Source organism: Dendrobium catenatum, unplaced genomic scaffold, assembly GCF_001605985.2.
Source record: "Dendrobium catenatum unplaced genomic scaffold, ASM160598v2 original_scaffold_244749, whole genome shotgun sequence".
NCBI classification, from domain to species: Eukaryota; Viridiplantae; Streptophyta; class Magnoliopsida; order Asparagales; family Orchidaceae; genus Dendrobium; species Dendrobium catenatum.
The window spans coordinates 92,391-120,290 of NW_021563156.1; the positions used below are offsets into that span (position 1 = coordinate 92,391).

The 27,900-nt window shown below is 35.8% G+C and overlaps 2 protein-coding genes across 5 annotated transcripts in view; one reads left to right on the plus strand and one right to left on the minus strand.

The window, feature by feature from the left end:
* LOC110097088 (probable protein S-acyltransferase 14) overlaps positions 1-3,193 on the minus strand; it is a 33,488-nt gene extending 30,295 nt beyond the window's left edge. Inside the window, exons 1-3 of the mRNA XM_020823320.2 lie at positions 2,850-3,193; positions 2,182-2,428; positions 1,977-2,068 (exon numbers count right to left, since the gene is read on the minus strand). Coding sequence (XP_020678979.1) covers positions 1,977-2,068; positions 2,182-2,428; positions 2,850-3,062 — 552 coding nt within the window. The 5' untranslated portion in view covers positions 3,063-3,193. The remainder of the gene's footprint in view (positions 1-1,976; positions 2,069-2,181; positions 2,429-2,849) is intronic.
* A 6,856-nt stretch (positions 3,194-10,049) lies between these two features.
* LOC110097091 lies at positions 10,050-19,815 on the plus strand. Of its 4 annotated transcripts, none has more exons than XM_020823325.2 (10): positions 10,050-10,100; positions 11,003-11,456; positions 15,650-15,709; positions 17,437-17,519; positions 17,641-17,705; positions 17,803-17,836; positions 17,961-18,031; positions 18,155-18,209; positions 18,634-18,731; positions 19,382-19,815. In XM_020823325.2, the coding sequence occupies exons 1-9, from the start codon at positions 10,065-10,067 to the stop codon at positions 18,697-18,699; spliced, it is 924 nt and encodes a 307-aa protein (XP_020678984.2). In that variant the 5' UTR covers positions 10,050-10,064; the 3' UTR covers positions 18,700-18,731; positions 19,382-19,815. The 4 variants fall into 4 exon arrangements, with proteins under 4 accessions (XP_020678984.2, XP_020678983.2, XP_020678986.2 ...); XM_020823324.2 differs by having other exon boundaries at positions 19,385-19,815; XM_020823327.2 differs by lacking the exon at positions 18,155-18,209.
* Positions 19,816-27,900: the final 8,085 nt, after the last annotated feature.

Genomic DNA, 27,900 nt, shown 5'->3' on the forward strand with positions numbered 1-27,900 from the left:
GGCTAATTTAGTTAGCCAAGTCCAAGTATGCACCAAGGTGTCTTTGCTAAAAGAGGTTCACCAAAACCCAATTTAAGTCATGCCAAATGAATATAAAATGACCACACAAATTCATATGGGTAGACCAAGCAAAAGAGGGAGGCCAACTTAGGTAGATGCAACTTATTTGGATATGGCTAGATCATGTAACACAAAAAATTACATGGCCAATTATATGAAAATTGCATAGTACAACAAGATACATAAAGAGCACAAAGGAGACCAAAACCCATCGTTCACTCCTCTACTTTTATGTGGCCAACCTTGTCATTAAAATAATAACATTTTAATAGGTGGTTGACCAACCCTCATTAAATTAATAATTTATTTAGGTTTTGAAAAGAAAGGATTGTGTAAAGGAAAATTAGAAAAAGCAGCTTTCTAGTTAGAAGTTATCTTATTATCAGGCCTAAAACAAGGGGATGTCCACAAATCATGCTTGAATTAGTTTCAGTTAAAGTTAAGTATCACTTTTAGTTTTCTTTTAATTCTAAAAAAGACTTTTTCTGTAATTAATTTGTGATTAAATTTTATGCCCATTGGATAGAATTTCAATTATTCTTCAAATCAGCTCTCTCAAACTCTCTAGGACAACATCCTCATATTCTCTCTCAAAATAACCAAGTAGTTGTTCCTCTCGCTATCTCTCACCCATAATTATTCTTGTAGAAGCCCTATCTCTCTAATTTCTCTATCTAGCTTAAATGGTGATTCTTTAAGTTTTTTCTAAGCTAGGGGAAAAAGGACAAGAGAACTCGAAGTATAATAAGGATGAAAAACAGTAAGACAATATAGAAAGCAAGAAGGAAAAACCATCATCCAAACTTTTAACATAATTGAACCTCCAAGAAACCACAATATTGGTGAGTCTTGAAAGGTTTCAACAATTCAAGTAGAAATCCTAAAGGCATATTATTTCGCACAATTATCCCTAAAAACTACCACTAAGCTATCCCCAATCTCCATCACCGATTTTTTATAGGTATATGAACTATCTCAATCAGGATCAATGCATTAAGTAGTGCAGAATCAGGAAGATGAGGGAATAAGCATTGGAAATAGAGAGTAAAGAACATGCAAAAAAAGGCATATGCCAATTGAAGTTTAACAAGTTTCTTTAAAGGCTAGGCCACTGGAACAGGCCAAACCAATTGGTTCATACTAAACTCTTTCTTTTTTTTTATGTACGTAAATGTTCAAACTCATAAAAAAGAATAGGTAACTGAGTATATAAAAATTTTCAAAATAACTAGTTTAAGCCCACCAAAAAAGAGAGAAGCTGAGATAAGATATGCTAACTTAAATTCAAAAACCTAACTACCATATGGACTCTTTAATTTTTCCAAGCAGATCTCATGTGTATTACATATGTTATATAGCAAAAATGTAGTCTTGTTTCTTGGGCGATTTTATGTGATAATATTTGGTGTAATGCAATAACATCACTAGTAATTTGTTTACTAAAAACCAAAAAAATAATTGAGCAAACAAAGTAAGTTATAATGTATTCTATTGTGCATTAAATCTTCAGAAAGTCATATGAAGAACAAAATTAAACCTAATGGCCATCACTTTATGATTAACAATCAATAAATGTAGTAAAGTTTCAATGAAGCTAGTTTATATAACTATTTAAAGAATAGAGACCCATTTTCATTTAAAAAAAGGAAGAGTATATTAGGCAGTATATTAGGCAATGAATGCTTCATTAGAAGTTCCTTCTAATAACTTCATTTAAACAGAACCTCATAACAAAATGTTCATGCCCAATTCATGCTTTTTAACACTAAGATATAATAAAATTTTATCAAAAGGGTCAGAATTAGTGACAAAAGAAGTAAATTAATGATCAAATTTATTACTTACACTGAAAATATAGGAGATAACATGATAGAAATTTGAAAACAGCAATCATACATCAAATTCAAATAACTTACTAGAAAGAGAAGAAAGAACTTATAATTTAATGCTCCAACACAATTGACAACCCACACACAGTGGTGATCCATCTTCAGAACACATCTTCCACCTGATAACAGAATCATGAATCAACTTAGAGAAACAAATAAATAATGAGAGTGCGGGACGACAAATATAAACAATGGAGGACTGATTTTGTCTTATTAAAGTTAGAGATCTCACAGACAGAACAGTGATGACACCGTGGTGGCTTAAATTGGTTACACTTCCGACAAAACCTGATCCTTGGATCTCCAGGGTCTGAAATTAATGTAGATTGGTGCATAGTTAAAATAGGGTTGTTGAAGTCTGAGGCAGACAATGGGGCACCTTCTCCCACCTCCTCATCCACAGAAGGTCTCCAATTAGGTGGAACACTGCCAGGATCCGTAAGGACAACAGAAAAGTAACTCCACAATAGCATTACCAACTGCAAAGCCAACAGCAGCACTCCATTAAAGCAAAAGCAAATGAATTCCAACCTAGCTTGTCTTTTCTTTCTCTTATCTGTATTTTACTCCATAAAGTCAGAATTACCAGCTGTTCTAGAATGAAATTTCTTGGAAAGCTGTTTAATTTTCCTTGGTAAAATTCAGAAAACGCAAAAACTAAAGAATTGAATCAGTACAGTTACAAAATAGAAATAATGCAGGTCAGCTCCTTTAGGTTCCACTTATATAGATGAGCTTAAAACCACAAGCAACAGGCCAGACGAAAAATTGAATAAACGATGGCCACTCCGAAATTCCGAAATGAAATCAATGTGACAAAAAGAAGCATCAAATAAAAAGCAGTTGGATGACTCTTTGACGAAACAAGAAACAAGTGAAGGATTTAGGAATTCATCAGACCAGGCCATGGAAGAGCACTAGAACCACGAGGGCTGTCAGAGAACCGAACCCTCCGGCGGTAAATAGAGCCGGACCGTAGTTGCTGACCACGACGGCGTAGTAGGTCACGCCGACGATGCCGAGGACCATCAGAATCATCACTGACCCAAGGCCACGAAGGGCCGTGCAAAACTTAAAGACATTCCACGCCATCAGCGCTCCGGATCTGTGCATCACGACAGTGCCCGCGAGGAAGAAGAACCCTGATCGAAAGAGAGGAAGAAGGAAAGTCACCCTCCCTCCAAAGAGGTCTGGAGGAGGTGGAAGAAGTCCTGCTGCGGGTTCCTTTTCTGGCAAATATAAAAGGGTCGGGAACCTTACGATATTTATTACATGATAATTATAATTGAGCAGATATATCTTTTTTATTTTGACTTTAATAATAATATAATTATAAATTGGGAGCATTAAGTGCAAGCGAGTAAAATTTAATGGGTTGATTTTAAATTTTTATTTATTTATAATTATAATACAATTTCATTATTGAAAATAACTTATATTTATAATAATTTAGTATCATCAAATTTTAAAATTTATTTTATATATGAGAAGATTTATTTTTTAATGTAAATTTAAAAATAGCAACTCATAATATCTCATATTAATTATGTTTGAAGAGAAATTTGATTAAGAGATTTAGAAATTAAAAATAATAGATAAAAAGAAAGCTAAATATATTTTTAAGTATAATAAAGTATTACACATTAGTCTGATAATTTGATAATAAAATTTTCAACGTACACTTTATAAAAATATATTAATATTAAAAATAAATATGTTTATAAGATCATATTTGATATATCATCAAAAAATTATCTGATCAGCACGAATCTCGAGGCAAAATCAAGTTGAAAACTTCAAAAATTAAATCAGAGACCGTCAGAACTCTAATTTCAGCAAACTTATAGTTGAATTGAACGTCTTGAAAAGATAAACACAACAACAAATTCGACTCAATCCGAGCCAGAATGAGTTCAAATCAAGGGCACAATGTGCTGCTATAGGGTTTGAATCACAATTTGGATTATCAAATGGTTTCCAAACATGATATGCTTATAATTGAATCGAGTGGCTCGATGAGACGAATCCAACGAGCCCAATATCGCATAATTCTGACATCATTAAGGCCTTTAAATATCTAACAAACGGTCCATGATCAAGAGATTCAACATCGGTCGTCCATCCAAACCACTCAACATTTGCCCTTGATCCTCCTCCTATTTACGGGCCATGCCACTTTAGGAAATCTATAAATAGACCCCTCATCCCTCTTGAAAATAGGGCTCCAAGCAAGAAAGCAATAGAGATATCGGAGATCGATCTTACCTCCTCACTCCTCCTCGACCACCGCTCGTAGTTCCCCTGGACCGCCACTTAAGGCCCTGAGCTCCACTGGACTTCCGTCAGACCACCACCTGAGGCCCGGAGTTTTTTCGGACCACCACTTGAGACCTGGAGTTCTACCAGAGGCCCGAACTTTCGCCAGACCATCACCTGAGGCCCGAAGTTCTGTCGGACCACCACATAAGGCCCCGACTTCAGCCAGACCACCACCTGAGGCCTGAAGTTCTGTCGGACCACCACTTGATGCCCGGAGTCTGCATGACCACCACATGAGGCCCAGAGTTCTACCGGACCACCACCTGACACCCAGAGTTCTGTCGGCCCACCACTTGAGGTCTGGAGTTCTGCATAACCATCACTTAACACCTGGAGTTCTGCCAGACCACCATCTGAGGCCCAGACTCTTCCGGATCACCACTTGAGGCTTGGACTTCTGTCGAATCAACACCTGAGCCTGTACTTTTGTCAAGCTACCACCTGATGGCCCAGAGTTCTATTATAGTATCACCCTACTACTATAGTCTTTTTGAACATAGTATTCTGCCAACTAAGGTCTTTCAGACTACTGTTTCCTACCGACTACATTCCTTCGGACCTCCATCGCTAGACAATGATCTTTCTGACCTACATCGTCTTCTACGATCTTTCCGACTCTATCCTATCAACTATCGCCCTGCTGACCAAACAAACATCTATGTTGATTATTGTAACTCCCACCATGTAATGCACTCTATGACATCGAGCCAAGACCTGCTCCCAAGGAAGAGCCTCATTTGTAATCGACTGCAAAGACTAGTAGAATCATTCAAACTGGGTCAGGTCCTGTGATTTTTCCCCATTTTCAGGAGTTTCCACGTAAAAACTATGGTGTCTCTTATGAACGCTACACCATCTCTCTCATCTGCTTGTGTGTTGAATCTTCGTACAACGCTAAGAAGTCAAACTTTATATATCTATACCACCGCGAATACTATAGGATGCAACAATATTATTTGATAAATTTTATTTTATGGCATTTTGTGCTCTAAGAAGATTGATTATTCTCTTTAAATTATTTATCTTAAATTTAAATGTAGTATATTCTCACATATTTAGTTTACTATTTCATAATTTTATTATAGCCAACTGTATTTTCTTCTTGCGTGTATATAAAGATTACAAAATTTCTCTTGTATAAATGATAAATTTTAAATTTAATTTAAGAAAAAAAAATGTAAATTATTTTTCATTATAATTGTCTTCCTAAAACTATTATTATGTCTTATATCATTATCACCATATGTTAGTTCTGTGTGAAATTTGATTGTGGTGATCAATTGAGTTGTTATGTTGTCACGGACCTCTGTTCAAATCACAGTGTTCACTGGAGGTGCAAGGGCTTTACCCCCTGCTTGGGTTCGGGTGCAAATTTTTTTTCGTACTACACCTCGGTGTTGTGTACCCATGTGCTTCAAAGCTAATCGACAAAGAATAGAGTGCTGGAACGCTCAAAATTCGGTGCCACAATATTTTTTTTTTAAGTTTCAGTGCCACAATGTTGTATAACACAGTAGCGTTGCTGGTTTTAGCATCATCAAATCATGGTGACAGAGCCTTGAGCGCCATAGTGCTCCAAATTGACGCCGCAGCTCTACGAGGCGAATTAAACAGTTTTATTTCTCATTTTTTAAGGGTTGTGTCCCTTTATTTTATTAACTTGACTTTCTCTTGTGTTTTAAGTATGAGAACGGTGTAAGAGAGAAGAGAACCAAGGAGAGAGTGAGAAAGAATATATATTTATACTTATTTCTCTCAATTTTTTTTTGTGGATTTGTGTGGTGTGAGTCTGTGATTTTTTTTTCCGATTTCAAGTTTTTATGGGTTAAATTTTGGTGTCATTTACTTTCCGTTGCTTTTACATTCTTGTTTGCTTTGTCGTTGTGGTTTACTTCCATCCCCAACACCAAATAATATCAAAATTGTTGATGAAGTGAAATCTTATACATCTTATTTTTATAAGATATTTTATAATAAGTTATTTAAAATTAAAATTTAGACTAACAAATAATAAGCAAATTATATGGTGTTGTATATGTGACGGACCAAGATCTAACTATAATGATTATCCTTAATTCTAATTTATCTCATCAATAATCAGCATTTAGAGCCAAAAAAACATCCAATTACAATAAACATAAACACATAGAATATCATTCAATTTCTTTCATATCATACAAATAATCATGTACAACAATTCAATATAATTTTTTTCATCATATCAAGCCTATTTCCCAAAACTTCTTTATACATTTACTTCGACCTATATCTCAACTTAATCATATTAGCTTGATTCCCCTTCTAACTCTATTTCTATTTATACTTCCACTTATTCATCTCACATCTATTCATAGTAGATGGAGGAATTACAAATAGCTTGATTTTGAGATTTTCCTTATAACTTCACTTCCACTTGTTCATATCATATTTATTTATGACAAATGGAGGAATTATATGTGTGCATAGAGTCTTATAACTCTACATATATCGAATAGAAGATAAAACAATCACCGCTTGTATCACCTCCATTTTTTTCCACCCTCCTCCACATTTCCTCTTACATATAAACATAACATATTAATTTCATCACATAAACATGAAATAACAGCATATTCAATATGTACGAGCAATATTTAAAATAATACACACACATATATAATTGTACATGTATGACAATTTTAATTGTATGGATGAGGTAAATTTTGTATGCATATTCAACTCTAATAATTTAGAAAACCATTCACAAGAAGTATTCATAACATTATTTTAAAATATTTATTAGATTGTGGTAATTTCTAAATATATCATCATACTCATAAAAATACTTGAAATATTGCATGAATTAAATCACCTAGTGAAATTTTATGTTTTTCTTATCAATGTTATTAAACTATTCAATTCAACAGTATACAAAAAATCAAACAATAAAAATTTGTAAATCTTCATAAATTTGCATTTCTGTCAATCTAAATCAAGCAAAACTCCAAAAACACCCTCACTAATAGCTAAATTAAAATCTAAAGTAGGGATCAGTAATCTATCTTAAGGTGAATAATTTTCTCAACATCCTCAATGGATGAAATCAGCTATACAACCTTTGAACTTTACTTTCTCCATAAGGTAATTAATTTAATCATATATGAATTTTCGCCTAAACCTGATTTAGCTTGGAAATCTCAATCATGTGTTGTCTCAATTACCTCAGATAGAATTCGAATTAAAATGGAGTAGAGAAAAACATGAGTGGAAATGTCTAATGTGCACTACAATGCCAAGAGAGGAGGTGCTGCGACATTGTCATCTCTATTTGGGAGAATGAATTAGGGGGAGCGATGCGGCACTGGGTGGTGCTGTCGTGGCACTCAACTCTCGAGTTAAAGAATTTGTAGAGATATAAAATATTATATTTGAGCATAACGTACGGTGCTGCCTAAAATGATATATATTTCTTTAAATGTAAAATAACTTAATCCATTATAAACCCTCACCCAACCCTTCACTTGCTATAGAAGGGAAGGTGAGGAAGAGGAGAAAGAAGAGCGAGGGATTCAAAGGTCGAAGCTTGGGTATCATCCGTTAGGCTAATTGAGGATTTTGTAAAGCACAAGGCAAGCTTCTAAACACCTATTTCTAATTTTAATTTCAAGAGTTCTATAATAAGTATAGATAAAAATATGTTTTATACGATATCCTCACTGTGTAATTTTTTGTATATTATTGTATAATTTAATATGAATATTTTAACTATAAGAAGTCGAATTTTCACTAGTTGATTTTCTTTGTGATGATTTCTATGTGTATAGAACTTTGCTTTCCCTACTTAGCCGACGACCTTCTGAGGTGATATGATATCGTTGTTGTTTTATTTGATAACATAAATGGAGAATTTTCAAATACCTCACTTTTATCTTTAATTACTATTTTTGAATAACTTTTTTATCTTTCTAAGTTGTGCGCTATTCTTTTTTTTTTTTTTTTTTTTTTGAAAGTGAATGGTTTCTAAAACTGTATTTTTTTATTAGAATTCATTGTAGAACAATTTGTCTATCTCTCAAAATAGTATTTTATTCTCAATGTCATATTTAATTACGAGAATAGGAGCATCCCGAATCTATGTGGACTTTAAACATAAGAAATTTATTTTTTGACAATTAACCTGCTGATGATATCAACATTTAAGGAAAACTTTTATGAATTACTTATGGCAACACTCATAGCTCATCAAACATCTTGTGTAAAGACTTATAAATGAGTTGGGTGACTTGGGTCTTTTTTGCCTTATTATTGGCTCAATTCTTTTAACTATCACAGTTCTCTAACTAGTGAAATATTTTATGCATGCTCGACTCAATCATTATCGAGCCTAACACTAGTAAAACACGAAGTCAATTTCCATTAAACCCAAAAAGCCCTTGGTCCAAAATCAATTTATGAGAAATTTTCAAATCCATCAAAACTCTATAAAATGACATTGGATTCATGATCATTAAGTTGCATATTGATTAGGTATATCTCTGAGTCAACCATATCAATTTGGATGCATTTTAAGCATCCAAACCCTCAAAACAAAATTAATTTTCAAAGGATTCAAAACCTTTAAATATTTACAGCTTTTGTCACTGGACCATGCACGTGATAATTCATTTTTTTTTTTGAAATACTTTTTTAAATGAAAATCTAAATTTCAATGTCATGCCTTGTTGAAGAAGAGGGACAAGGTTGTTCCAGACTTTTTCATTCGTCAATTTTATTCAGAGATTTCTTTTATTTGTTGTAAGTAACTCAAATCTCATTTAGTTTTCATATGTTATAATTTTTTATTATATAGAATTGATTATTTCTTATTGTATTTTGGTTGTGATATTTACATAAGCAAAAAAAGTTTGACTGTTAACACTATAAAATTAGTTAATTGTTAAAACATAATGCGTTGCGAAGGAGGGTGGACCAACATGTTTTTTCTTTAAAGATGATTGTGGTGTTATCCCAGTTATAGCCTGTAACAGATGACCACTTACGCCGACGGGCATATAGTATAAACTCTTTATTGATTTAATGAAGCATATGTTATGATAGTTGATTAAATGGAACAATGATAATTGATATGAATGATGAACAATTAGAAATCAGTTGGGGTAAAATATGTTGAAAACACTACGTTAAAGTTGGATATCTTGACTTGCTAAATCATACAATGTTGCACATGCATACATTGATAGATACATTAATATTATTAATAGTATTAGATTTGATAATACATAAACATAAAATGTATATGAATATATAAGATATATTTCTTTATTAATTTACTAAATTTTATACTAATTATTGATTTTTATATTGATTGTAATGATTCCCTACTTTTATTATTAGTCATTTTGAGTTTTATTGATAATATTTAATCATGCCAGCTATTGATTATTAAAAACAACAACGGAAGCTCAGCACACAAGAGAACCCAAGAAACCATGTGCAGATGGCGGCTCAGCACATGGGCGGTTATTATGTAACGAACTAAGCAAATGACAGCTCAGCTCTTGTAACCACAATGGTCTATAAATAGACACACATTGTAAACATTGAAGTTTGAATAATATTTTCACAGAAACAAAGCATTTGTTGTTTCTTGCTTTCTTGATAATTCTCTTTCTCTTGATTTTCTACAATTATATTAGACTGAGCATTTCATATTTATTCTTTAGTTATTATATTGAAAGCTTTAGTGAGTTTTAGATTACTGCTGGGCTTTTGAGGTTATTACGTGGATTTTAATGATTTCAGGTTAAGGGAAGGGTCATGATCGTGAGTAGTGATAATGATAAAGATTTTCAGGTTCTTCTTTAGATTTTGTTTATGTTGTTTATATTGATGATTTATAGAATATATGATATATTCTAAAAATAATAAATTGACAATTCTTCCAAATTTGATTATGGGGGTATTCAAATGCATCTTGTGAAAATTGACCAAAAGATGCATTGGAACACCCAAGAGTTGACTGTCAAAATCGAGTCACGGGTCAGCTTCAACCCGGAACAGATCCGACACTGTTCGACCCGAACAGAACCCGACCAATTTTTTGCAAACGGATCGGTTTTTTGGACCCGAACCCGACTCGCTTCGGATCCGGGTTAACTCGAACCCGACTCATTTTGGGTATGTTTTACTAATTTTTTTTATTTAATTTGATTTATTTAAACCTTAATTGAATTAAGGTAATATTTACTTTAATGAATTTAAAATAAAACAAGATTAATTCAATTTGAGCAATATTTTACTTATTATTTTTTGGAAATAGCATTTACTTATTCCATAATGGTCTTTTAAAATTCTTCTAAATTAATTAAAAATGGGTCAAACTAGGTGGATTTCGGGTTTCCGAATCAACTCTAATCCGACACGGTTTTACAAATGGGTCAAAATCCTTAACCCGAACGGCCGAACCTGACATGGTTTTGGTTCAGATTGACCAGAACCAAAAATTTTCTGGTTGGATTATGGTCAGATTTTTGGGTCATGTCAAATATTAACACCCCGAAGAGGATATAATGAATGAATTAAAAGAATACATAAGAAATATATATTACCTAAATTAACATAATAAACTAAAAGAAAAATGATAAATTAAGTCAATTTATATAATTGTAATAATTATTAGTAATTAAACTATGATAAATAAATTTAAATTTTAAAAAATATACACATATATATATGTTTGCAATATTTAGAGGCACATTTTCTATGCAGCGAGCGAGGCGAAAATCAAAGGTCTCAAGCGCTTCGCTGGACCGCTATGCAATCCATATGAGTGGATCGAATCACTCAGCCAACCTCTTCGAACGTCTCAGTTAATCGATCTTCTCGCGACAGAACTCCCTCGCTTTTTTTCTATCTCCAACTCTGCGCTCGCACCACAAAATCTCGCGGACATGGCATGCATAAGAAGCAGCTTTCTCCTGCGAGGTTTCTTCCTCGCCTCCCCGATACCGAGAATCAGCCGTATAAACCTTAGATTGCCTCCGTTGCCAGCCGATATTTCGCACAGCCGAATCCGCTGCGTTGCTTCGGAGTCAGGCGAGGGAGGGCATAAGGTGTCTGCCCGCCTCTCGATGATGCAGCAGGTTTTGCAGGAAGCCGAGGAGCGGGCTAGCTACGCCGGCTCCGAGACTGCACCAAAGGTAACCCTAGGTCAGTTGAGCAATAGACTCAATCATGTCTTCTTTTCTTGCATTCAAGTTTTTTTTCTGATCTTAATTCTAACCTGTAATCGGACTAGTGGATACTATGTTTATGCCTCTTGTTGACGCCTATGATATTTTTGATCTAGCATCTCCATGGGTCTAATAAATGGTTTCGGATATCTATACTGAAAAAGGGTTGTTGCGGTCTAGAATATACGCGGCGATAGAGTAATAATTCTAAGTCTTACCGTTGCATGACTATCCGGCTCACGCACAGAGAACACAATATTTTTTACATAAAAAAACACGGGAAAGGGAAAAAATCACGGGGCCTAGCCTAGTTGAAAATGATTCAACTAGAATTTGAGCAAAATATAATGGTCTGACTCGTCCTTTAAAACGATCAGATTACAAATGTCAACTGAAAATTTTGCAAAAGTCCAGTGTCACTCCAACTTCAGGTGGTGGTTCGACAGCACTTTGGTGTCAGGCGGTGGTCCAACAGTGGCACTTCAGCATCAGAGGGCGCTCCGGCTTCAAGTGTCACTTCGACATCCTTTGATAGTCTGGTGGTGATTCGACAGAACTGCGACTTCCCTTGGTGGTTCGGCGATGGTGCGACAGAACTCCGACGGAGGTGCGGCAGAACTCCGACGGTGGTCGAAGAGGAGCTAGGCGGCTGGAGCTTTCTTCCTTCTCTTCTTTCTTCTCTCTTGACTTCCTCACTCTTTCAAGAGGAAATGAGGTTCTATTTATAGAATTATCGAGTGGCATAACTTGTAAATAAATGAAAGATCAAGGGTAAATTGGGAGTGATTCAGATGGACGGTCGATCTTGATTCATACGATCATGCACCATTCAATGGACCTTTGACTGTCTTAATGATATCAGAATTTGATGATCTTGGGCTTGTTGGATTCGTCTCGTCGAGCCGCTCGATTCGACTATAAGCATGTCACGATTGGAGACCATTTGTAACCCAAATTGTGGTTTGATCCTTCCAAAAGTGCTTCGAGTCTTTGATTTAGCTCATTTGGGCTCGGATTGGGTCGATTTTGGTGTTGTTGGGTTCGTGTTTCCGAGATGCTCAGTTCGACTGTAAGTTTGCAGAAATCAGAGTTCAGATAGTCTCAATTTTAATTTTTGAAGCTCCCAATTTGATTTTGCCTCAAGATTCGTACATGATCAAGATAATTTTTTGATGATGTATCAAGGGTGATAACTGATAATTAGTCCTAAATGGAGGGGATGAATAAGATAAAATTCTATGGATGGAAACGGCTTCTATCTCAGTTGTAAAGAATATGCACAGCATGAGATTTTTGACTGTGAAGGAGCTACAAATAGTTAGTCCAGCTTTTATGGCTGTGAATGGTAGGTAGATCTTGTACTTGCACTCACTTTCAAAGTACTGAAAACAATGTAAGAAGAGGGACCAATGTTGAACCTTTTTAAACCAAAAATCTTGATCCTATTATAAATGACCAACCCCTTAGTATTTCTACATCAATTTATTTTTCAACTGTCCTATGTGTGAGTAAATCAAACACTCTTGCTTGCCTTCACAATCTCTGTGTCATGCTAGAGTTTTGTGTGTCAGTCCTACAATGAAAGCTTTTCCAAATCTTTGAGAATCATGCACTAAGAGGACTTAATCACGTGTTGCTTGCATGGGAGTTATATTCTATTATCTCGAACCTTGCTTGATCATTTTAGAAGCTTACCATGCTTTTGAGAGTAGCAAATCGTATGAAAATTTGATTCCAACTTAGTTTTTTAATTTGATATGCTTCTTAGATAATACGAATCAAATGTAGATCATAATTGGTTTTGATAAATTAGTGTTCATGCATAGTTGCCTACTTTAAATTAAAAATCTTAATTCTATGTGAGAGTACTCATTTATTATTTTACGTTGGCGTATTTTTCAACTGTTTGATGTATGGCTACACCCAACAATCTTGCATCACAATCTCCCTTATGTTAGAATCAACAATCATTCCCTCATAAATGGGAACTTTTATGTGTATCTAAGAATTGCGCACCAAAAGTTTATTCAACTACGTGGTGCATGCTATTAAGACCCATAGGAGTATTGAGTTTAGTCTCACATCGGATGGTTTAAAATATGTTTGTATAGAAATATTGAATGATTGATCCTAAACTTTTGTTTGAAGTGATTTGACCATTGGCATGTACGGCCTTACTTTTGTCTTCCTTTGATTCACACACCCTTACAAGTGCCTTACTACTTGCGCCTAGCCATTTTAGGGATTGCCCAGCTATCATACCTCCCTATTATATACAAGCTTACTCAACTATCCATCGACTTAAGCACCATCGCCATCATAGATTCCCTCGGAAATTTTTTGTTCTCATAGCAAAACTTAGTTGGCTATCTCAAACAGTTGTTCACTATCGACCAACTCTCTTCACTAAGTTCCATTGCTAATCATTTTCTGTGTTCATTTAGCTATCGCTAACTGATTTTTCATCAGCCAAGCTCAACTGAATGAAATATCCTTTGCCAGCTTCCTTTGTGACCACCTCGTTGTTGTCGAGAAATAACTGATAACCTCAAACATTGTTGTTAGCTACATTAGGAAGTGCCTACCTTATCCTTCGGCCATTACTTTGATATCCTTTTATAAGCATCTTGGTAGTTGGTTCAAACAATTTATTGAGATATTGATGGCTTAATTATATGCAATTTTGGAATAGACTTTGATTGAATTTAAACTTGAAAGTTGCTCAAATTTAATCACAAATCTTGGTAATAGACTTTGAATTTAGATTTGATCCCAACAAATTTATTTTAGATCTATCCAAATTGTATACATAACTTTTCTAAAGATTTTCAAATTCAATATTTGAAAATTTATTGAGTGAAATAAGCTCCATTGCTTAACACTTGTATGAGAGTCATCTACTTTTGAATCTTGGCTGACTATGCTAGAAGCTCGTTTAACTATGAGAGCCACAAAAGGCATGAAACATTAGATCCCCGTCAAATGTTTGCTTTGAGAGTGTGAATCAAAGGCAACCGAAGCTAGCCTATATTACTCTAAGTCTCTAACTGTCAAATTAGTTTTCAACTTAAAAGTTTAACTCTACGGGAGGATCATTCATTTGGTATTCCTACACTAATATAATTTTAAATTATTTAATATAGATAAAATTTAATATTCTCGCATGTTTTCACAATCTACCCTCATGTGAGAGTTCTACACATGGACCATCACTCTCATCATATAGAATTTTTTATCATCATTGAGAATCATGCACTATGTGCTTGTTCAACCACATGATTCCTGTATGAGAACCATTGTTCTTAAGCTTTACTCGACCATGATAGAAGCTCGTTAGATCCTTAGGACCACAAACCATTGGATCCTTAACAAATCTTTTGCTTTTATTCCACTTATTAGGTGGTGTGACCGTGTGAATTAAAAGCGCCAAAGTTGGGCTTGACTCATGAATGGTCAAATCCTTTTTTAACTCATAAGCATGAACTTACAGGAGAGAGCTAGCTACTTGATTTCTTTACATCATTATATATTTTTTAATTGTCTAACGTGGTCTAAACACAATACTCTTACTTGTTTTAACTTTTAATATGTTGGACTTATTAATTGAAGCTAAGATAGTGAGCTACTCATGGGAAGACAAATCTAGTTAGCTAAACACATCATAACTTGAATTAAGGGTTGGTACTTTTTAGAAATATGACTTTGGGGATCAAAGATAATTCCAGAGGAAGAGTAAAAAGGAAGGAGTTATTTATGTTTGAGTTATTTATATATATTTGGCATGGTGAATTCAAGAGCAAAACTAAATAAAATGAAGGTGCAAAGCAAGCACCAGCAATGTTAACAATGCCACTTGTTCAAAAAATTGCTGAGTGGCTCAATTTGTGCATTAGGGGGAACCAAAATTCATTCCGGCTGCATATTCACATCTCAAATCAGTTTCAGATATTCCATTCTCCAGGACTCTTAAAAGATTTAATTTTTCATGATTCCAAATAACTGCTATTTTGTTTTTAGATTGCTTTGTCAATTTGTTGAGTATTATGACATAGAGAAACGGCATTCTGTTGTGAATGAACGCTTTCACGATATGTTCACAGGACCATACTTGTGAGAGCGCTAGGTAACACTTCATGTTTTTCTAACATTTTCATTTCTATGATTCTGCAGATCACGTCACTGTTAATTTTGCGAGAAGTGGCGGACCTGGTGGTCAGAATGTTAATAAAGGTTTCAGAATCATCTAATGATTTTGTTGTAATGGAATGTTGTTGCCAGCAAGCTTTTAAAACTTGATTTTGGTTTCTTTTTTTATTCTAATCACTATTGTTTCACTTTTGGGGTCAGTTACTTTCTTGCTGCTAAATATTTTTTAAATATATATAGGAATTGAGCAAAGAGGATTATCTAATTGGGTTACAAGTTACAATGCATGAAATTTGTTAGGACCTCATCAATAGAATTCTAGTAGAGTTTTGATGACTGCTTGAGAGTATCAGTAAAATTACAGTAAAAGTATGAGTTTTTATTGAAATTCTTGAGTTTTGTTTGAACATTTACTGCCAACCGTAACTGAAAATATTAACTAATTTCTAATTGGTTTCAACAGAAATTTATTTTGAGGCCATCAAAACTGAACCAGAATCATTGAATTTGAAAAAGTTGATTGTCACTTCTAATGGTGGCCCTTGTTCACTGCTAATAAGATGTTGATTTCCTGTAACGTCATATTTCTGTAAAGCATCGCTCTTCTCGCTCCTGTACATTTTCCATATGATTTTCTTTCTAAAATTTTCCACTGTGTCCTTCTTCCAAGTGATTTATTTGTTAGTTGATGTACTTATGATGATAACATGATTGCAATTGAGTCAAATTAAATTTTTTGCAACCTTTAATGTACCGTTCTAGTTGGTATTGTGTTAGACCGGTCCAGCGGGCCGGCTCTCGTTTACCGAAGGCGGAAACGAGCGGAACAGGAGGCGGAAGCGGCAGGGAGGAAAATAGGTGGGGTCCATTGAAATTCAAATTGTTCTTGGAGCCAAAAGGAGGGGAAGTGAGGGTAATTAAGTCCTTTTGTATCAATTTTGAATTGTATGCATTAAGTAGAGAGTAAAGGGGAGGATTAGGGTTATGTGTTATTATCTTGAAGTTTCTCTTGTTCTTCTTGTTGATTTGGGCTCTATATCGTATTCTAGAGATCGGGAGAGTGCGATCCTCCTCTCGAATAGAGGATCCTTGTATCTTTGCTATTTTCCTTGCATCTATTAGTAAAATACAAGTCTTTTATCCGTGTTTCCTGCAGTTTTTCTTTGTTTTTCCTCAGTTTTGGGCTGTTTAACTGCTGTGGACAGCAGTTGTTCTTGAGATTTGTTGCAAAAGTGATTAGGAAATACTTGAAATCAAGTATTTCCTATCAAATTGATTGCAATTGAATCAAATTAAATTTTTTGCAACCAGCATTCCGTTCTAATTGGCAGTGGTTACACATCGAAGCTTTTTGTGGCAATTCGTGTAGAATTGTTCTTAGTTTGATAAGTAGAACTTGAATTAGTTCCATTAGTTTGGATTTTTTTCTTTACTTGCCTTTCCCATGGTAATTTTCGATGGGTGTACGGTAAATAGGTAGGATAAAGCGAGGAATGACTATTAAAGAAAGTGTGAGGATAATTTCTATTTAAATTGTAAATGAAATAGTTTTCAGATGGTTTCATTCTTGAGGTAAGAAAATCCATGAAGGCAGAAGATAGAAATGTTAATGGCCTTTGAAGAAAGGACTTGGATCAAAACTTTACATTCTTTGATGTCTAAATCGTTGGAATGAAATGATTGCTACTGCTTTAGATGGCGCTGGCAATGATGATTTATTTTCTTTTACGTGACTGATGGAGCTTGCAAATTTTAAGTTCTCAGCAAATGCCTTTTAGTCTCTTTACTAGCTTTCTATTTCCTCTTTGCAGTGAATACTAAGGTTGACATGCGTTTCAATGTCCAGAAAGCTCATTGGTTAAGTGAAAGAGTCAGGGAGAGAATACTTCAAACGGTTAATTGACCAAACTTGTATTCTGTGGCTTTGGTTTAGTTTTTGATACAAGTTAGAAGCAGTGTCTTCATCTCCACATTCTGGGTTGACTGACGGACAATTTCCTTTAAAAAAATCACAGGAAAAGAATCGTATTAACAAGGATGGGGATCTTGTTATTTCTTCAACAAAAACCAGAACACAAAAGTGAACTTCAAAATACTTCTGTTTCATTTCTTTTTAACTTTATTCATGATTGAAACGAGTTGTCAATTTGATTTTTTCCCCAATGTTATTCATCCAGGGGCAATATCGAAGATGCTCTGACAAAACTGCAGGTTGTGCTGTGATTTTGGTCTTCATCGTATTCATCTTCTTCCTAGTTCTATTTATGTAACTATTACAGCTGTTCTATACGATTGGTAGTTCAAGTTGTTCATGCTTAATGTGTTTGTTCAACAGGAAATTATTGATTCTGCATCTTATGTCCCACCACCACCATCAGAAGAGCAAAAGAAACGGATCCAAAAACTGTATGTCACACAGTATTTATCTTCCATAATAAAGAGAAAAGGATTTTTGTTGGTCATAGTATTTTGACAGTCGCTGTTAGGGCATCTCCAACCAAAAAATTCATTTTCCATTCCAAAATGCAGTCATTCTTCTCCAATTGAATGCCATTTATTGTTCTTTCGTGTGCTTCCTGCGAAGGTAATCATCTTTGGTGCGCTTTTCTCCTCTTACGCATGCTTCTTCGACAAATCCAACAACGAATTTTTTTTATGTAGGTGAATAGTCTGATGCCAATATTGGCGTTGCACTGTTCACCTACCGGAATTTGATGTGCGATTTGGAGTTCGAATGAAGCAGTTGGCGGACAACATACAGTGATATGGAGTTTGTTTGAAGATGTTCCTTAGCAGTTGCTTATGATCCTGAACATATTGAATTTACATGTGTAATATCCACTTAGATAAGCAAAAACTTGTTATTTATGTGCATTCAAGTATTGGAAAATTTATTTTAGAAACTGACTAGGAATAAAAATTTATTTATTTATTTATTATTATTATTATTTTTATTATTTTATTTTGACTAGCAATCAAAAATAGTTTTATCATGTTTGTGATATTAGGGCTGCCATAGAAGAGCAGAAGAGGATGCAAAACAAGAGGGCTCTTTCACAGAAGAAGGCAATTAGGAGGACCAGAGATAGCTGGGATTGACTGGAAGGTGATTTTCTCATCATATTTTTCAACCTATTAAAGTTCCAATCCTTTATATTTTTAGGCTGTGTTTATATGATGGAAAATTGAGTGAAAGGAAATGAAAAAAAGAGTGAAAAACTAAAATCAATGGCTGCAGATTCACAATCAACCTTCAATTTTTTTGAATTTACTTCATTCCCTTCACCTTCTTTCAATCCATCAAAGCCTTGAAGACTAGCAAACTTGAAGTTGAACTGCTGCACACTGGAAATCCCCTTTTTATGGATCTTTCTCACCACTGTGCTAAACATATTTCCATATCTTTAGACTTCGTTTGGGATGGCTTTCTTACTGTTTCTTAAAGCTGCTAGAAAGCTACTTTAAGAAGAGTAAGACAGCTTCCCCAAACGAAGCCTTAATGTCTTTTTTTATTCTCTTTCAATTTTGATATAAAACAAAGGAATGATACTTGGTAGAGTTTCAAAAGCTTCTAGATCATTTCTAAAACTCATTTAATATTAAGATAATTTATTTTGTAAATTATTTGCAATATGTTTAAAGCTGAACCAGAGGTGCTATAATTGTGAAAGAATAGTAGTTTTATTTTCAGTTATTCTGCAATCATACACAATGTATCATTATATATAAGTAATTTTTAGTCAATTTTTATTCCAGCAGGTGCTTATGATTGAATTCTGCACATATGCTTCATAACACAAATAGGTATTTTGTTCGGTCAATCATCAGGATTTTATAAACCCAAAACCATCATATTGGAAGATTCTCGCTAGTGATGGTCTTTTTATTCTGCATTGCCTGGGTTTCCTTAGTTCATGTATTTTATTTAGGCTGCGTGGTTTGATAAAATTTTGCTATAAAGTATTGTAATAAAATTAAGCTTTTGTTTGAGACAGCTTTTTTATTGCTTTTTGAACCAACTTTCTAGTACAAAATTTTAAATTTTTATATTAAAAAGTTGCTTCAAGAAGTAATAAAAAAGCTGCCCCAAACAAAGCTCAAGTCAATTTTGATATTTTTGCCTGCTGGACCTTTATTTCTATGTGGATGTGTTCAACCTTTCATTCTTTTGATATATTTTTTATGTTGAATGCTTAAATTGTTGTAGCTTTAGGCTTCGTGTGGGACGATTTTTTTGTTGCTTCTTAAAGCAGCTTTTTAGTACTTAAATTAAAATTTTTATACTAAAAAGCTGCTTTAAGAAGCAACAAGAAAGTCGTCTCAAACGAAGTCTCACTGTAATCAACTAATATAGTGTGGCTGCAGCTGGTGGATTGAACCCTGTGAATATCCAGAGAACCTATTTGATTAGTAATTCTTAGAACTGAGCAAAATATTTCACCTTTACAATTTTACTTATAAATTTCTGCTATTACTCTTGGTTTAGCCTGAAGCCCAATGATTTATATTAGGAGGTAGCATTATTCATGTATATCCAAATGCTGCCCAGACACATAAATTTTGAAGTAGATAACTCAGTGTTGTGGTTAGTTCAATGTTGTATTTCCAAACATGCTTATATGTCTTTAATGAATTAGACCGTTAAATATATGATTAAGGTTTTGTTTGGGATAATTTTTTTACTGTTTTCTAAGACAATTTTGTTGTATAAAAATTGTTGAACAAAAAATTTTTGTACTAAAAAACTGTTTTAAAAATAATAAGAAAACTGTCCCAAACGAACCCTAAGTCGTATTTCTTTATTACTAATTCAAATCTAAACTTTACTAATCTGTATTGAATCCAAACCTTTCATAATTTTGACCTTCGTATCAAAATACATTTGCTTGATAAAAACATGCCTCACTAGCCCCTCCTTCCTATGATGAATTATTCTGTGCGGACATCATACGGGGAGAACCGTCCGGTTTGTTTATGTGAGCAGTGAACTGCGCTTTTACTGTTCACAGAGACAAAGCCGGACGGTTCTTCTCGTCCGGTGTCCGCACAGAATAATCTCTCCCTTTCTGTCTCCCTTTCTGTGTGAAGCGCCTCTTCTCATCAGCCATCCTTCATATTTCAAGCCATTATCTTTGCTAGAAGCCATGGAGATCCAGTCTGAGGAAACTGGAGTAGCAGGTATTAGCATTCCTTGTGACAGGTGTTCTTGACTAATAAAAGGTTTTTATGAAGAAGGCAAGGTGTCAGACATCAATTTAAATTATTGATGATCACACAAATTTGTTTATATAATAATGGGTTAATTTAGCATTTTAATTTTGTATTCCATTTGTAAAATTATGAATAAGTGGGTACTTTTTTAATTTATTTGCTTTGGTGATTGAAATTACTATAATTTTTTAAGGCTTCATTTGAGATGGTTTTTTTGATACTTTATAAAGTTTCTCTAAAATATATCACATTAAATAATACTAAATTATACTAGAAATATTTGTAATATACAATTAAATAATAAATAATAACAATGTTGGAATTGTAACCAATTCTTTTTGAAAGTAGAAAGGGTTACCAAACCAATCTTTGAATATTGTAAAATAGAATATATAATTTTATTCATTTAGTTATTCCTCTCATCGTTACAAGTTCTAAATATGCTCTAACTTTGCATATTTTCACTTATGATTGAACTTAGCTAAAATAAGAAGATTGAGGAGCCGTTTGTTTTGTTGAAAAAATATGCAAAATAAAAGAAACACAGTATAAATTAAATATAATTAAGGGGAAATGTGAAAGATTTTGTTTTTGTTTGATATGAAGTAAAATAAATTTAATGTAAATTGGGGGTGATGGTAGTTGGTCATGGAAGTGACAATGGCTTGCCATGGTGGTGGTGGTGTCGACGATGCGATGGAAGCCGTAACAATTGGGTGATGTTATTAGTACTTGGTGGAGGTGGGTTAGCGGTTGATGATGGTGGGGCAACAGGTTGTGGCAGCTGAGGGTGGAGAGTGAAGCTTCATGCGAATAATGTGTTTGGACCTCACTCAAATCAGGTGATTTACAAATATATTGAAAAGTAACCCATTCAAAATACATCAATAAATTACTTTGCATTCATTTTTCATTCGATTAGATAACAAAATGTCCAAAACTCCACCATTCATTTTGCTTTTATTATTTTTTTAGCAAATCAAACAACCCATTGAGCAATCAAACTCAATTGCATGGATTCCCATGCTATGGGTATACATCAACTACAAAAGAAATCGACCTGAGTTCATTAGTAGTTAGTGCCATATGGTGGATGGTAGGTGTAGGGATTGGAAACATTGAATGTGGAGGAGATGATTAAGGCTTTGTTTGGGATGGCTTTTTTACTGCTTCTTAAAGTGGATTTTTAGTACAAAAAAATTAATTTTTGTATTAAAAAGCCGCTTTAAGAAGCAGGAAGAAAGCTGTCCCAAACGAAGCCTAAGTTTGTGGAAGGGAAAGCACATAAGCATTGTCACTTTTGCTCCAGTTATGAGAAAGGGGCTTAGCTTGCTAGGCATGAGTTTGGAGTAAGTCATGTGAGGTTATCTTTCTTTGTGCAAGAATGCACCGACAGAGAACATAATTGGCATCACATTCAAAGATCTAAATTAAAAGAATTGACTATTTTATATTTAATTAAACTACCATAGTTTCTGTAAAGTCAATCAATATAAAATTAGTACGATATAAGCAATTAAGAATTATATACAACAAATGCTATTACTATATATATATATTCATCAAAATCTGATTTATAATAGCCAAGAGATCATCCAATACATTGATCTATTTTTCAGCCCCAGCTACAAAAGAATAAAAGGAAATACATGACAAAATTAAAACCTGTAAAGACCTATTAGTCTCACTTTGCCTGATCCTAACCCTTTCTTAGACTTGAAATCAAAATTATATAATGAGTTTAAAAAGCTCAGCAAACAATTAATTCTTACAAGTGAATTCAACAAAAGACAAAATAATCAATATATATGACCAGTCTAAAATAATATTGATTGTTATTCTATTAGCATGAATAATAATAAATCTATGCATAAACATCAATCAATCTATGGAGTCAATACTAACCACTAGTTAACCTATATGATCAATAAAATCAAAGTGTCTCAGTAAATATAAGAAATTTATCAACATACAAGAGAACCGGTAAAAAGTCTATCAATCAATAACAAATGTTGTGAGTAAAATATACCTCGTGCTGATGGTTCTAGTATTGATCATTATGCTATGTGTTGATATATCATATTAGTATGTTTATATATATATATATATAAGTATGTTGTATTTGTATCTATCAATGGTCTATGCCTTATGCTATTTTATGTTATATCAATTTCAATACCAATTAAAGAAGTTCCATATCAAGTTTTTTTGTAAATCATTTCACATGGTTTTTATATAAATGCATGCAAATATGGATTTAATTTTGAATAGCAAGGCAAGATATCCAACTAGTTACACGATGTTTTCACTATATCTTGCATCAGTGTCAAGTGGTTATATTGTAAGAGTCATCACTCTTGCTCGTTGGCGTATCTTGTCCCCTTATGACTCCTTATCTTATTTCTTATATCTTGTATCAGGATTATACCATAATCCATAATTTAATGGAAAGCCTATCAGCTCACCCTCATGTTCATGGTATTTTATTCCATCCAACCTAAATCATTATAAAACTAGCCAACCTTTCTTGTAATGCACCAATTATCTTATATCAGTTATATCATTTTCTGTGTAATTTCATCAGCAAGTATGAAATACAATAATCCATGAAATGCTATAAATTCTTCTTCATTTATATATTTTCATAAGCTTTAGAAAATCATTTATATTAATTCACATGGTTAAACTAAACAACATTATAGTCAAAATACTCATAAGAATCATATCTATCATATACAAAAGTTATGCGGTAGAAGATTGATAAACCAAGACAAAATATAGTTTTATCAATTTTAGAAGGATTAAAATCATAAAACACAAAATCATTGAAAATAAGGATATGATTCGGGTTATCTATTAGAATTAGAAGAAATTTTAAAATTGAAGCGTTAGATGAAAAAACCGCGAACAACTTTCTCTCTTCCTCCTCTCTTTTCCTTTCTTCCCTTCACGGCCAAGCCAAATCAAAATGGGAAGGGTGGAGCAAATGATAGTGATATTTAGATTAAAATATTATATAAACTCATTTTAGCGCCTGGCCTCACGAAGCTTATGTAACTTAGCGTTGTAGCACTGCATGTAATACAACAATGCACCGCCAACAACGCAGCCGTGTCGAATAAATTTCAAAATTCCAGAGAGCTCGGAGCCTGAGCGCCGCGCTACCCAACATCGCAATGCTCCCACATACAAATTGCTGAAATTTTTGGATATTCAAATTATTCAAATTAGGGCTATTACAATTGGTGATGTATTGTGCGGAGATGGGGCAATCTTGGAGGGAGATTAGTTGGACACATATTCATGAATTTCTCCAGCAAGGTGTGAGCATGTACTCAGGCAAGTTTGGAGCTCCCACATAAGCTTCTACAATAACTAAAGCAAGAAGAGAGTGGGTTTTCTTTACAAGTTACCATTACATCAGATCTTGATATAAGAGAAAATGCAGAGGCTTCACATGAGCTGTGACAAGCCAAGTGCTAGCATATATATGGACATAAGTCTGATTTGCTTTCCCTTCTATTCAAATGAATGCACATTGGCTCGACAATCACATATGATTCCCATACCAAAGTGTGAGGGGTGACGGCCTAAAATGACGTAGCATACATTCATATCAATGACACTGCGCAAAACTTCACGTTGCAGATTGAAAATGTGACTTGGCACATGTTCGCAACTAGTATTCAACGTCTTTTTGCACTCACATTAAGGCCTTATTTGAGACGATTTTATTGCTACTTAAAGCAGCTATTTAAAAAATTGCTTTATGAAGCAACAAGAAAGCTGTACCAAATAAAACCTAAATCTTGATATACTTTCTTTTCATTGCAATCTCTAGTTCTTGTTTGTTTTGCTGCATGGTTTTATTACACCAACATAGAAAGTATGATTATTGTTGCGTCCTGGAATATTCACGGCGGTAGAGAAATATATAGTTTAACGTCTTAGCGTTGTACGAAGATCCAGCACACAATCAGATAAGTGAGAGGATGTAGCATTCATAAGTGACACCAGAGTTTTTACGTCGAAAACCCCTGAAAAAGGGGGAAAAACCACGGGGCCTGGCCCGGTTTGAATGAATCCACTAGTATTTGTAGTCGATTACAAATGAGGCCCTTCCTTAGGAGAAGGCCTTGGATTGATGTAGCAAATGTACATCATATAGATTGCATTACATGGTAAGAGTTACATATACAGGTTTGTTTGGCCTGAAAGACCGTGGTCGGCAGGAGACCGGAGTCAGAAATAGTCGGCAAGGAGACCGTAGTCCGGCCGGAGATCGTAGTCGGCAGAGACGCGTAGCGGCAGGAGACCTTAGTCGGCGCGGAGACCGTAGTCGTCGGAGACCGTAGTCGGTCGGAGACCGTAGTCAGCAGGAGACCGTAGTCGGCCGGAGACCATAGTCGGCATGAGACCGTAGTCGGCAGGAGACCGTAGTCGGCGGAGACGTTGTCTGGTGATGGAGGTCGGACGGACGCGTATTAGGCGACAGTGGTCAGAAGGACCGTAGGCGGTAGGAGATAAGGAGTCAGGTGTTAGCCCAGTGTCACTTGGAGATCGGATGTTGATGGTCTGGCCTTGGTAGGACGTCGGGTCTTAAGATGAACGTCAGGTCTTCAGCAGGACGTCGGGTCTTAACGTCGGGCCTTGAACAAGACGTCGGGTCTTTGGCAGGAAATAGGGACTGAGTGTCAGGCCTTGAACAAAACGTCGAGTCTTTGGAAGGATGTAGGGACTGAGTGTCGGGCCTTGAACAAGACGTCGGGTCTTTGGCAGGACGTCGAGGATGAACGTCGGGCCTTAAGGTGGTGGTCCGGCGAGGTTCCTGCGGTGGTCCGGCGGTAGTCCGGCGAGGTTCTGCCGTGGTCCGGCGGCTGTCGAGGAGGAACTCCTTCCTTCTCTTCTCTTCTTCCTCTCTTGCTTGGATCCTCTCTTGTGAGAAATGAGGGCTCTATTTATAGATTTTCTAGAGTGGCATGACCCGTAAATAGGTGTGAGATCAGGGGCGAATAGGAGTGGTCAAATGGACGGCCGATATTGAATCCTACGATCATGCCCGTTCATTGACATTTGAAGGCCTTAGTGATGTCGGAATTCTGCGATCTTGGGCTCATTGGATTCGTCTCGTCGAGCTCTTCATTCGAGTATAAGCTCGTCAAAACGAGGTCCGTTGGTACTCAAAATTGGCGGTTTGAACCTTCCAACAGCGCTTTGGATCCATGATTTGGACCCATTTGGGCTCGGATTGGGTTGATCTTGGTGTCGTTGAGTTCGTATTTCCGAGACCTCAGTTCGACTATAAGCTTGCTGAAATCGGAGTGGGGCTCTCGGAATTAAATTTTTGAAGTTTCCAACTAGCTTTCGCCTCGAGAATTCGTGCACGATCAAGCTAATTTGTGCTGCCGTATCAGTTGCCCCTAATTTTCGGACGTCGAAGCTCCAGAAGTCCGAAAATACTTGTTCCGAAATTTTACCTTGGCCGAATCTCAAAAAATTGCGTTCCGAAAAATTAATGGCTTGCTCGTACTTGATCATAGAGGCCCGTTGAGTTCCGAAAGTGTCGAAATCGAGTCCGGAATGTCGAAAAACGTGTCCGGGGACCCGAAAACGTCAAATCGGACGTTCGAGCCGAAAATAGGCCCGGACATGCGTTGGCGGCCGAACCTGCTGGCCGGCCGCGGCGCCCGCCTGCGACCGCTGCGGCGGCAGCTGCGGGCCGCGCGCGAAACGGCGCCGCCGCGGTTAGCCGTTGCGGTTACAATAAATGCATTTTTTTTTTGTGGCCCCACGTTCATTTAAAAAATCCGAAAAAATTCAGAAAAATCCAAAATATCTGAAAAAATTCTGAAAATCTGAAAATTCAGAAAAATTCAATTTTTTGAAACTTCTAGAAAATACTCTAGAAACTTCCCTCTCTTCACTCAAAAAAACTATAAACTAGCCCACCTAAGCTTAGAAAAATTGTTCATCTCCTCTTCTTCTCTGTTTTCCTCTCTTCTTCTGTCCTTTCTTCTCACTCCCTCTGTCTTTTCCATTGAGGCCTTCTCGATTTTCTGAGGCCCTCTCTTAGCAAGGAAGTCCGGAGATTCTCCTCTTTCTCATCTACCTCTGTCCTTTCTATTGAGGCCTTCCCTCAGTTTTCTGAGGCCCCTCTCTTGGCAAGGAAGTCCGGAGATTCTCTTCTTTTCTCATCTCCCTCTGTCCTTTCTATTGAGCATTCCTCGTTTTTCGAGGCCTCTCTCTTGGCAAGGAAGTGTGAGATTATCATTCTTCTCTCTCCTCTGTCCTTACTATTGAGGCAAGGCTCTTGGTTTCCAAGGCCTCTCTCTGCAGGAAGTCCGGAGATTCCATCTCTTCTTCAGAGATCCTGAACGAAGGTCTGATGTTAATTAGTTGGTTGGAGATATAGGTCGGGAGATCGTTGTAAGGAGGGAGTTGAAATGACGGGCATACTTCCAGTGTCGGGGAGAAGTATGAATGACAGGAGGAATTCAATGTTGGGTAGTCATGCAGCGTCGGCAGAAGACCGACGAAAGTTCGTCGACAAGTAGAAGTCTGATGATAGGGAGAAGTCGATGTCGTGTAGAAGTAACGGCCTCGGGCAGAAGATGATGAAAGTTCGTCGACGGCAGAAGTCGACACGAGTAGAGTCCGACGACGAGTAGAAGTCCGCTGATGAAGCAGAAATTCGACGACAAGGAGAATGTCCGACGTCATGTAGAAGTACGGCCTCGGGGCAAAGTCTCGATGAAAAGTTCGTCGACGGGCAGAAGTCCGATGACCAGTAGAAGTTCGCTGACGAGTAGAATCCGACGATAGGGAGAAGTCCGACGTCGTGTAGAAGTTTGGCCTCGGGCAGCAAGACCGATGAAGTTTGTCCGACCGGGCTGAAGTCCGAGAGCGAGAGAGTAGAGCGAGGTAGAAGTCCGCTGATGAGCAGGAAGTTCGACGACAAGGTGAAGTCCGACATCGCGTAGAAGTATCGGCCTGGGGCAGAACACCGATGAAAGTTCATCGACGGGCAGAAGTCTGATCGATCCGAGTAGAATCCGCTAAGCAGC

What these genes read in the sequence shown, in the direction of transcription:
- LOC110097091 (XM_020823325.2), top strand. Translation starts at nt 10,065, where the DNA reads ATGATCGTGAGTAGTGATAATGATAAAGATTTTCAG. An exon ending in TGCACCAAAGGTAACCCTAG is followed by an intron (nt 11,457 to 15,649) that starts GTCAGTTGAGCA and finishes ATGATTCTGCAG; the next exon opens with ATCACGTCACTGTTAATTTT. An exon ending in AAGAAACGGATCCAAAAACT is followed by an intron (nt 18,032 to 18,154) that starts GTATGTCACACA and finishes TCCAAAATGCAG; the next exon opens with TCATTCTTCTCCAATTGAAT.